Source organism: Choloepus didactylus, chromosome 10, assembly GCF_015220235.1.
Source record: "Choloepus didactylus isolate mChoDid1 chromosome 10, mChoDid1.pri, whole genome shotgun sequence".
Taxonomy (NCBI): Eukaryota; Metazoa; Chordata; class Mammalia; order Pilosa; family Megalonychidae; genus Choloepus; species Choloepus didactylus.
Window position 1 is genome coordinate 94239130 of NC_051316.1, and position 12661 is coordinate 94251790.

The 12661-nt window shown below is 40.1% G+C and overlaps 1 protein-coding gene across 5 annotated transcripts in view; it reads right to left on the reverse strand.

Moving 5' to 3' along the window:
* GARNL3 (GTPase activating Rap/RanGAP domain like 3) overlaps positions 1–12661 on the reverse strand; it is a 221779-nt gene that overhangs the window by 174426 nt on the left and 34692 nt on the right. For 3 of the 5 annotated variants that reach the window (XM_037797333.1, XM_037797331.1, XM_037797334.1), the window contains exon 2: positions 10805–11002. In XM_037797333.1, the coding sequence (XP_037653261.1) occupies positions 10805–11002 (198 nt within the window). The remainder of the gene's footprint in view (positions 1–10804; positions 11003–12661) is intronic. The other 2 variants (XM_037797335.1, XM_037797332.1) reach the window with 1 other exon arrangement.

The window sequence follows — 12661 nt, forward strand, 5'->3', positions numbered from 1 at the left end:
AGTTAACTCTATCCCTGAATTGTAAGGCCTATCTCTAAACTTTGAGATGCTGATCCCCTAGCATATGTTGTCACAAACATTGAGACTGGTGGTTTGATGTGCTGAGCCCTTGAGCATGGGACCTTGCCCTTATGAAGCTCATTACCACAAAGGAGAGTCTAAAGTTGTATGTAATGGTGCCTAAGAGTCTCCCCCTGAGTACCTCTTTGTTGCTCAGATGTGGCCCTCTCTCTCTCTAACTGAGCCATCTCGACAGGTGAACTCGCTGCCCTCCCCGCTACGTGGGACCCAACTCCCAGGGGTGTAAATCTCCCTGGCAACGCAGAGTATGACTCCCGGGGATGAATGTAGACCCGGCATCGTGGGACTGAGAGTATCTTCTTGACCAAAAGGGGGATGCAAAATGAGACAAAATGGTTTCAGTGGCTGAGAGATTCCAAATGGAGTCGAGAGGTCACTCTGTGGACATTCTTATGCACTATATAGATAACACCTCTTAGGCTTTAATGTATTGGAATAGCTAGAAGTAAATACCTGACACTACCAAACTCCAACCCAGCAGCCTGGACTCCTGAAGACAATTATATAATAATGTAGATTACAAGGGGTGACAGTGTGATTTTGAAGACCTTGTGGATCACACCCCCTTTATCTAGTGTATGGATGAGTGGAGGAATGGGGATAAAAACTAAAGGACAAATGGGGTGGGATGGGGGGATGATTTGGGTGTTTTTTTTTTCACTTTTATTTTTTATTCTTGTTCTGGTTCTTTCTGATGTAAGGAAAATGTTCAGAGATAGATTGTGGTGATGAACACATAACTATGTTATCATACTGTGGACAGTGGATTGCATATCATGGATGATTGTATGATGTGTGAATGTATTTCAATAAAACTGAATTAAAAAAAAAAATCATGCAGAGAAAATACAGAACTCTGAACCTAAACATAAATAAATTAATATCAATGTGTAGAAAAGTGTATGTGCATAAATGTTCTGTGATATTTACTTAGCCCTGTCTAACCGACCTCTAAGTCACTGCCTGAGCTTTGGCAAGAAACAGCCCCTTCCAGAGCGTTAGTTCCTACAACCGTAAAACAGAGCTTTATTAATTAATGAATTATTTTAATAAATATTGATAACTGTGGTACCTATCTCATAGGCCTGTTGGAGTTAATGAGAAAACACATTTGAAGCACTTATGTCTGGTTTGAGCACAACAAATATTGAATAAACAGAGGCTGTGCATCCTTGCCTTTCTTAGGAAGACATGTGCCTTGAGCACGAACATAGAAGAAGAAAAACATTTTTTTGTAGAAAGCTAGAGGCAAGCTAGAATTTGCTGTAGCCTGGAATTTTCTCTTCAGGAACATAGCCAGTACCAATATGCGAAAAATTCTTAGTCTCAAACATAAAAATAAATGCTGTGGAACTGAAATGAATTTTGCCTTGAGATAAACCAGGAGAGGGGGAAGGCCTAGGGTGACTTTTTAAATGATCCATGAATCATATTCTAATTTTCTGGGTCAATTTAGATCCACTCCATTCTTATCAGTGCCCAGTTTTCCTCCAGGCACATTTAGGCCAAGTAATGGAAGAAAAGCAGCTTACCCTGTGCTTTTAAGGTCATACTGTATATCTGAAAGATTTTCTAAAATGTTTACTTCACCTAAGCTTCTCTGATTGTAAGAAATAGTCTCCTAAGAAAATGAGATTATGAATCCAAGGATGAAGCGGGGGTGGGGGTGGGGTGCAGAAAGGGAGGATGTTCTTTAAAGAAAGCAAACTAATAAATAAAACAAACATAGGAATATAGGAGACAAAAATATCTTAACTATGAACATTTATTACCATATTGAGATGACAAGAAAACAATTGGCTTGTTTCTAAGGCCAAAATGGAATACATAAAAACGAGTGCTAGCTAAGGCTAATTTAAGTCAGGACAGCCCATACTATTTCCTTTTGCCTCTTAAAAGTGCTAATTAAAAAGAATAATACCATCTAATCACTATTTATAGTGTGTCCTTATGGTGTTCTGTACTGTACTCTGAGATGAGTGCCTAAAATGGGTTGCTGGCTCTTGAGGAATATAAAATTTGAAAGAATGGAAAACCTGAATAGTCAAGGGAATACAGTTCTTAGTAATGGCATAACCTTTGTGAGGAAAAATGATTGCTTTTAGTGGTTATTCCTCTGGGGGATGCTGAGGACAAGTTCTAGGACTTTGCTGGCCTCGTGCGGCAGCAGCCCCTTTGCTCTGGTGGAGTTCAACACTGAGCAGGGAACAGGCAGCTTCCAATCCCAGAGAAGGGCCGGGAGGCTCTGAGAGCCAGACCATCCTCCTCCCTGTTCTCAGATCACATGGAACAGCAACACAAGCCATCCTGCTTGTTAGCAGCATCTTTTTTTTTAGTTTTGGTTGAAAAAAGTCACCTGTTTATAAAACATGAAGGACAGTTTCTACCTCACACCTGCAAGTCTTAATTTAAAACAACTAGTTCTCTTTCTGTTTTTTATTTGTGAGGCACACAGTATTGAAAAATGTAGCTGCCTCATTTTACCCAACTACCACACAAAAAGCAAATGACTGTCCCAATGCTACAAACTTTGGAGGGTGGAGATAGTAGACATTATCTGTAGCAGGTTCAACTGTTCAGACTGAAAATGTTGGTTTTTCTCTTATGAGAAATTTCCTTAGGGCCTTTCCTCTAATTTTGCTAGACTGGGTTCCAGAGAAATCCCACATGAATTTAAAGTGTGACAACTGTAAAGTATTCTGTTGTATTATACAAATAGAAGATCTTGGAATGTTGATAGTTGCATAGGCTAAAGACGGTTGCTTGCTAAATGGCACTGAAGAAAATCCTGACCCAGGTGGCACTACTTAGTCCAAATGTTTCTGACCAAAGAAAATTATACAATAATATTCATAGGCTAACTTTCTAAGAGCTGGTTGATATCAATCCTGTACATATTTTACATGTCAAATACATAGTTCAAGAGTTTATAAAATAAGATTTTGCATTATTACCTCTAAAAATATCATACACAAGAGAAATCCCCCCAAATACTTATGATTGCATTTCAGGTGGAAGCAGCCTTATATACAAAAACAATCCAGTTTCTCTGCTGTTTTAAGTACACAGTTTAAAGAAATTTAAGGGGTTACTGAAAAAAAAAAAATCCTAGCCCACTAAAGATTGATAGAAAGTGTCAACTGTGGAATTTTAAATGTTTCCTTTTTAAAAAAACACCCAGAATACATACCCTTTGTACAAAGAAAAATATAAAATTCTGGATAATCATATTTGATCACACTATATAATTTGAATGAAATTATGTCATTGGTTAAGTTATTTTCTACTTTATTCATTCCTTTGACAGCATTAATTTGTGAACTAAAGTTTATATTTAGTTCAGCTGCATTTATGGCACAAGATCTCATCTTCAAAATGTGGTACTCACTTTCCTTAAGTGTAACAGCACTCTATTTTTAGCAGCAATTATATATTTTAAAGGTTAACAATTTGTGGAACAAAATGCTCTACTCTAATGTATACTCACCAGTAAAATTTTTACAAAAGACCTAAGTCTACAGATAGAATGATCTTTCACTCGCCCCCATCCTACGTCTTAAAAGTTTTCCTCCCATCTCATTTCTGACCTGGTGGAGGAAGGGCAGGAGTTTCAGAAAAGGTACCTACAGGTTTTAGATGGGATTCTTGATTTTTAAGTGAGTATAAAGACAAATATAATACAAAATAATTCTTAGTTCAGGGTATGCTACAGTGCCCCATGTTAGCAGCGTCTTTTAACTGTAAGTCATCCTTGAATGGTGAAGATCCACATCAATTCCCTTCAATTCAGGCTGCCTCCCTCCCAGAGGACTTCATTGTCCCAGAGCTTTCAAATATTACCTTAATGCTAAAGGCTCCGCAAACCAAATCTCCAACTCAGATCCTCTTCCCCATCTGCAGACTTAGATTTCCAACTTTTGGACATAGTTCCATGGATGCTCCAGCAGCCTCCAAAACATAATATGTCCCAAATCAGACTCACTCTCATTCCTGCGTTCACATCTTGGAACTGCCATTCTTTTCCCAGTCACTCAAGTTTCAAGTTCAGAGTCATCTTTCATGTCTTCTTTCACATCCAACATCCAACCAGTCACCAAGCCCTGTTACCGCTCCCACCAAATGACACTTTCAAAGACTGTGTGTTTGTATGTATGTATATATTTATATTTCATTCTTTGAAGAGATAACACACTCAGTTCAAAACTCAGAGTATAAAAAGGCTATACAAGGAAAAGTTTCCCACACTCCCGACCCTTAGCTTCCCATTTCTTTTCCTCCTAGACAACCTTTCTTGTTTCTTGTATATATCCCAGAGACACCATATGCATTTACAAAGAAACATAAGGACATATCCTCCTTTCCTCCCTTTTTAATATAAACAGTAGCATATTATACCCAGTTCTACTCCTTGTTCTTATTTATTTTTCACTTAACGTTATCTTGGTGATTTTTCTAAATTCATACCAAAAATATCCCATGTTGTTTTTATGGCCACATAGTATTCCATTGGGTAGATGTACCATATTTTACTAATCAATCCCCTAGATACTTGTTTTCAATCTTTTACTATTACTATCAATACTGCAATGCATAACCTTGTATATGTTGTTTTGCACATGAGAATATTTGTAGGATTCCACAACATCTTTTAGTTTTCAGCCCCTTCTTTCCCTTCCCTTTCCACATTCCTTGCTTTAGCTCAGAACTTCATTATCACAGAAGCCTTCTAACTGGCATCTCTGCTCTATTATCCTTGACTTAACACCCAACAAATATTTAGTGAGCACTTTCTATGTGCCAGGTACTCCGCTAAGACAAAGAGGAGAAAGGGAATATTAAAAAAAAAAAAAAAACTCCTAATCCAGACCCACCCACAAATTCTTGCCTGATTCAAAACTGTTGGAGCTTTGAGAGCTTATCAGTAAGTCATATCCCTCTTTTTTCCTCAATGTTTGAAATTAGTGACAGAAGTCAGACAGCTGGAGATCAAAATATGAATTTCTTTACTGATAGTGCTGCACTGGGGAATGTGGACAAGCCCTACAGACAAAGGGGCTTCCTATTATTTCCTCCCAAATTTAGATCTTGAAACAGCCTACTTGAAGGAGAGTCTTGTCTGTAGACAGGCAGACACTTTCCTGGATGGCTGCAAGGGAAATTGCTGTCTCATGACTGTCAAGCTCTAACAAGGGGAACAGAGACAGATGGGCCTCCACACCTGCCTCTAGAAGACTCAGGTGTGCTCTCCCATGTGGAAACAGGAGACAAGCATAACACAGAAGCTCTGTGATCAAACAGATCTCAAAAGGGAGAAAGGAAAGAAAGAAGGGGGAAAGTCAGCTATCCAATGGGAATCCTCCATGGGAATGGAGCAGAAGTCTCTTCATGGAAACGTGAGGACAGGGCAACAGAATTTCCTCTAACAGTAAAGCTTATTTTCCAGTGCTGCGTTTTAAAATAAAGTGGTCCTTCACTCAGGAGCAAACTAGCTTTTTCAAGGCTTTGGGAAGCTGCTAAGAAAAAATGTCTAAATAAAAAATTGCCTAAAATTTGTATAATGCCTTGACAACAAACTCTTTCAAATACATGGAAATTCTCCTCAAAAGATCAAAAAGTAAACTATTGCTATTCAACCTATTTGGGGGAAATTAAGTGTGAATTATAGATTTTTTTTTAAGAATGTCAACTTTATTATAGTACATTGTAATTAATCATAAGGAGGATTGATAATAAAAACAAATTAGCAGATAATTCAGAGAGGATTAAAAACTTTTCAAACTTTTTTCCTCCCCAATCATTGATATCCTTTTAAAGCAGGATGGCTCTGAATAAACCATCTCTTTAATTGCTTTCATTTGTTTTTTCCCCGTGTTTTGAGTTAAAACACTGCTATGAAGAGATTTTACCTCTTTTAGGGTCAGTAATAGCCCTGAAATAAGGCTATGAACTAGGAAAATAAAGGAGTGCATCAGGGAGTCTTGCAATTTGCCCTCTGCCTCCCTTCCCACCTGAAATTGCTTGCTCAAAGGTACCCCATGGCTTTCTACTCACCAAATTTAATCGTCAGCTTTCAGTTTTGGTCTTCAAACTTTCTGTCAAATCTGACAACTTAAGCCAGAGTCCTGGGTCCTACCAATAGGGATTCCAGTTAAATAGGTTCCATGATCCATATTTTAAAAACAAACAAACAAAACTTACTAAGTTATTTTCATGATCATCTATAGACAGCTCCTTCTCAAAACTCCTCCACTGGCTTCTGCTCAAACAGGATTTGAATGGAATCGACCTGACTCCTGACAATCCCTTTTCGTCTTTGAGGCTCCTCTATTCACCAGGGGAAGTAAGAACTATCTTCTCTTCTCCTGCTTAATAGACACTGCCCCACAGAATCAAGAATGGACATGTAAACCAACTGGGCAACTAGAGTACTTCCCCCAGGTTCTTCTAACTGATAGGGAAGGTTTTTTTCTCTGAAGCTGCTGAGTTGTAGCAATATACTCCCTGCTGCCTGAGATCACGCAGGCTGCTGCATGGGAAAAACCTATGTGTAGCAGGAAACCATGAGGCCAACATGCAGAGAGAAGCAGAGTTGTGAGATGAGAGGAGCAGGGAATAAGAGAAAAATGGACTTACTTGATAGCATTTGAGTCCTTGGATCTAGTCATCCCTGAGGTTACATGAACCTATAAATTCTCATTTTTGGTCTAAACTAATTTGAGTTGATTTTTTGTTACTTGCAAACATCTCCGAACTTATCTCCTGGCCTCATCTCTGTACACAGCTGTCAAATTAACTTTTTAAAGCTGAGCTCAAACCATCACTTGCCAGTCCCCAAAACCATTCAGAGGCTCCCAAAGTCCCTGGGATAAAGTACAATATCTTTCATAGGAAGTCTCACAGTTTGACTTTCCAGACTTTCTAATACTTTACTACACAAGAAGCAAAGCAGGATATTTGTTATTCTTCAAATATGCTCTGAAAAGTTATTCCTGCTTTGTGCTTTTGCCCACGCTGATCTTGACCCTTGGAATCCCCTCCTCCCCCATCTCTGCCTGTTGAAACCTACTCAAGAAAAAGAAGGGAAGGGAGGATCTATTCTTCTTTCAAGGTCCGTGTCACACTGCCCTCTCCAAGAAGACTTTCCTAAGTACTCCCTGCCCCAAAGATGTAATTGTTACCCTCTTAAGTTCTGAGGGCATTTATCTAATGATCTTTGTCTTATTCTGTATTGGATTTTGTGCTGTCACATCTCAGAGTCCTCTTACTAATGGACTTAGAAACAGCCTTTAGTTGTCCAAGTGAAAATTCTGAGGTTCACTTCCTTACCCCACCACCTACACATTTACCAGGTCCACTCTTAAATATTTCTCAAATCAATCCCATCACTCCTGTTACTTAACAAAACTCTCAATTTCTCCTATCTGGCCACTTTGGTAAGTAGGTCTCCCTGACACCAGCCTCATCCTACTGTAATCAAGCAAATCTGATCCTGGTATGCCCCTGCCTGTTCAGCAGGACAAACTTCTTAGCCAGGTAGTTAAGCCCCCATACGCTTCAATGACTCAGCTTCTGGCTACCTTCCCAAGTTCATTGCCCACCACTCCCCAAGAGTGCTGTAATGCTGTTGGCCTTTGCACACGTGGTTTTCTCAGTCTGGGAAGGCCACCTCCTACCTCTCACTGGTAAAGTTCTCATCCTTCAAGTGCTTTCTCCACTGAGATGTCTTTTTGGACTGCCCTAGGTAACAGCACTTTGTATAATCCCCCACTTAATCTGGAAGGAGGTACCTCCCTTGGGTCTCTGCTGCCTACCACAAGGCCCAGCACAGCACAGAGTACTCAGTAAATTGTTTAAAACACCAGAAGCCTTTTATGGCAGAATGTAGGCTTCTGTATACCATAGTACAACAGTGCTTGGTCAACTTCCTTGGTGCTCAGTACTAGGCTGTTACATTCTTCATTTGATAGCCCACAGATGCCCTGTGGACCCTGACCTCCCACAAAAATTTTTCTCCTGATTGCAAGGCTGAGTGCAGGGAGGTTAAGAGATGAACACCGTAGACAGGCCTAGACCAGACTGTCACACACAAGCTGTGTTTCCTGGACAAGTCTCTTAACCTTTCAGGACATCAGCTTCCTTATCTGTAAAACGGAAATAAAAGCAGTCACCTAATGGGGGTTTTGTGAAGACTAAATGAGATAACGCTTTTAAGGTGTTTGGACGAGTGCCTGGTAGGAAGGGAATCAGAAAATATTTGTTGAACGAATCAATTAATGAATGAGAGGCCCACAAAATGGCAGCGATTCTTAAAGACACATCTTTCTTGCCGCTTCCCACAAGAACCTAACATCTGGCTCCCGTAGAATCAGGTTTCGAGTTCAGCCCCTGAGTCTGGGTTCCAGCCCTAGGTCCGACCCCGCCCATTCCCAGGTGTCACTGGGGCATGAAAATTAGGAATCAGACGCTAGGCCCCTTGATAAGGACAGAGGTGGTCATATTGCCCCATCCTACCCAGACAGCAATCGCCATCCCTGCACCCGCACCAGCAGCTACCCCTTCGCGTTCCACTCCCGCTCCCGCTCCGCTAGCCTAAAGCCGCCAATCACTAGCGCTCAGCCCCACCCCAAATAGGATTCACCAACAGGGTAGACAAGGCGCCGACTAGGACTGCATCCTCTGTGTTTCATAGGCTTTCCAACAGCTCTGCCCACCCCTCTCCTTTACGTCATCCGCGCGGCGCACCTTGGGACTTGTAGTCTAGAAAAGAGGCGGCGCCGGCCTGGTACACTGTGATGACTATAACTCCCAGACGCTGGACCCCTCGAGGAGCTGCAGCGCTGAAACGCCCTCGTGTTATACCTCCAAATCCTCAATCTAAAGTTTATCTGTTCCCTGAGCTGGACACAAAATTCCTTTTTCTAATGAGTAATGAAGGAAGATCTGCCCTTTTACCTGGCCTCCTCCCTGCTCTTCCACTTTTGGTAGGACCCAGGACCCTCGTTTACCAGGGGCTGCCAAGAAAGAGGAGCTTTTTGCTCAGATAATTCAGTTTCAGATCAAGGAGATACTCAATTTTCATATTCACTTAAGGGGCAGTTTTTGGAAGGCTATGATCATAGCTCTGAAAAGCCAACAATGAGTCCATACACCCCAAGTTTCCCTGAAGAATCGTCTACAGATAGCAATCATGAATTTATCAAAAACCTTTTCTATTTCAAGCTGTATTACCTTTGAAGAGCATAAAACCCATCAATGGCCCCCTATTGCCTAAGATGTAAAGATGTATGTTAACTAGGCATATAAGACCCTTCATAACTATTTTGTATTTATCTAATTATGTGTGGTTAATTTTGTTAAAGCAGTGTTTCACATTGTTTGCTGTACATTAGTATAACCTGGAAGCTTTTAAAAAATACTGGTGCTTGGGTCCCACCCTAGAAGACCTCAGAATTTTGGAGGGATGATATGGGCTTCCATACATTTTTAAAGCTCACCAGATTATTCTCATGGGCAGCCCAGGATTGAAAACCACTGGTTGAATGCCTACCAACACAGCTGGAATATCCCTTCATGGATCCCAGTCCTTGCTCTATAGTGTCCTCTGTTTAAAGTGGCCTTTTTCTCCTTTTCCTACCTGACTATTTCTCATCCTACAAGGCTGAGCTCAACTCTTACTGTCTCTTCCTTGATCCCCAGCAGATTACTTACTTCCATAACACCTTAAACACGCTTCTTTTCTAGCAGCATTGTAGTTATTTGCTAACTTGTTTGTTTCCCTAGATAGGCTGAGTTCCTTGAGGTCAGGTATCCTGGAGAGCCCTCTTTAACCCACTGTAGATCTCCTGAATCAGATTATGTGGGGAAGGGCTTCAGTTGTAAGTTATTCTTTAAGCCCCATGGGTGATTCTGATCTGTGCCCCTAGTTATGAATTAACCTCACATGGCATCAATAACTATTTGTTGTATTGAATTGATGAAGCAGCTCATTTATTTTTATGTCAATCATATTGCTACACCTGGCTGCCTTTGATTCCCTGGATAGCTAAGCACCCCTCTTTTGTCGTAGGTTCTTCCTTCATTTACTTATTCATTCAGGCAACCAAGATTACTATATGCCATAATAAAGCCTTAGGGATTTAGGAGTAAACAGGAAAACACACTTGCTTACCATCCAACGGGACCTGGAGTCTATGGATATATTAGTTATTATTATAATTTCTTCTGTATTGTATTGAAAGTATCTCTTTTACCCTCCAATATACTATCTGAGATTCAAGGATAAGGAACATGTCTTATTATCTTATATATACCCTACGTTGCTGGCACATAGAAGGTATTCTGCAAATGTTTATTAAATCAAGGCAACACACTTCATCACATTAGCACAATTTGTCAGCATACGCTTGTGTGATTATTTGATTAGTGTCTATCTGTTCCACGAACTGTAAGCCCCTGAGGACAGGAACTGGATCTATTCTGCTCACCATGCCTGACACAGGCCTGGACGGAATAGGTACTCAACAAATACTGTTAAATAAATAAACAATATTGAATAATACACCAGTAAGAACAAAAATGCAATCTTCCAATCAAATGTACCCTCCGCTCTCCCTCCTCAGTCTCCTCAAAAAGGTAAAAAGTATTTTCTTCCTGAACATTAAGGGATTTTAATTTATAGTGAACATAAGTCCAAACTGAGATGATGCTTCTTTTACTTACTTACAGGTTGACCTGGGACTCTAGTTCAGGATCTTTCGTTGGCCAAGTCTGAAGGGGCTGGATGCCAAAGGAGAGGGAAGACTTTGCTTTCCATAGAAGGGTTTGTGCCATCTGACTTCCACAAGACCCCTTCATCAGCGGATCCATCGGTGGCCCTGGAGGCTGAAGTGCTGTGCTGAAGTAGAGGGAGTTGGGAAAGGCACTGAGAAACAGAGAAGAAAAACAGCAGGCCAATCACTGGCCTATTCTGGCACTCTTACCTATAGACTAACCCCATTAATACAAATCAGGAGGAGGGTGAAGTCACAGAACCCCCAAGACCCATGTGCTCCACCAAGACTGCATCATGATCTTACTGCATAAAATGATACCGGTGCACACTATGTGTGACAAAGTCATACACAGTGGTCTCTGGACCACTCCAAGTCCTATCACATCCCTTAGCAATGAGTTAAGTCATTCACATTATCAAATGAGTGGGATCTAAGATAAAAGGAGGACCAGCAAGCATTTAAATAACCACAAACTTATTTAGAAAAAGGCAACATTATTTTGTAAGGGGGAGTTATGTCTAGAATGCTTTTGGAGAATAACTTGTGGTGGAACTTCAAGGCCATCACTGTGGTAGTCCAGGAGTACTTGGTTTATCTCCTAATTTCCAGTCAAAATATCCAGGAAAAGTCAGAATAAGGGCCTATGTTGACAACAATGCTAAGCATCAACAGCCATTATTTCAAGAATAATGGCATATAGTATGTGAGCAATAAATGCTTGTTGAATTAATTAATGGTTTGTTCATGGGAATAAATTGAGAAATGCATTCTTAAACATTTCTGTTGCTGTCTCTGATGCCACACTGAGGCAGATGGGATAGGTACTTCTAGGAAAAAGGAGCTGCTTTGTTGGGGGGAGTGCAGGCATTCTTGCTCCTTCTGATTAGAATTACATTCTGTGCCAATTAGCATTGTTCCTCACTTACTTCTTCATCAAGTGTCAGACAATCAAGCAAGCAATCAAAATCCAATTATTTAGAAAAGAAAAAATAAAGTATAAGCAATCTTAAATAACACTTTGGTCAAAAGGGACTCTTTAAATATGGATCAATGGACTAGAATTGAGAATCCAGAAAGAAACCCATTCGTCTGTGGTCAACTGATTCCTGACAAGGGTGCCAAGACCATTCTTTGAAGAATAGTCTCTACAATACATGGTGCTGGGACAACTGGATATCCACATGCAAAAGAAAGAAGTTTACCTTACCTCACACCATTTACAAAAATGAACTCAAAATGGATTACAGACCTAAATGTAAGAGTTAAAACTATAAAACTCCTGGAAGAAAACAGAGGAAAATCTTCATGACCTAGGATTTGGCAATGGATTCTTAGATATAACACCAGAAGAACAGCAACGAAAGAAAAAAATAGAAAAATTGGACTTCATCAAAATTAAAAACTTGTGTACATCAAAGGACATTATCAAGAAAGTAAAAAGACAACCCACAGAATGGGAGACAATATTTGCAAATCATATATCTGAAAAGGGCCTAGTATCCAGAATATATAAAGAACTCACAGTTCAAGAACCAAAAGGCAAACAACCATATTGAAAAATGGGTAAAGGACTTCAACAGATATTTATCCAAAGAAGATATACAAATGGCCAATAAGCACATGAAAAGGATGCAAAATATCATTAGTTATTAGAGAAATGCAAATCTAAACTACAATGAGATATTTCATACCCACTAGGATGACCATAATAAAAACAAAACAGAAAATAAGTGTTGGTGAGGATGTGAAGAAATTAGAACCCTCATACATTGCTGGTAGGAATGTAAAATAGGGCAGCCACTGTGGAA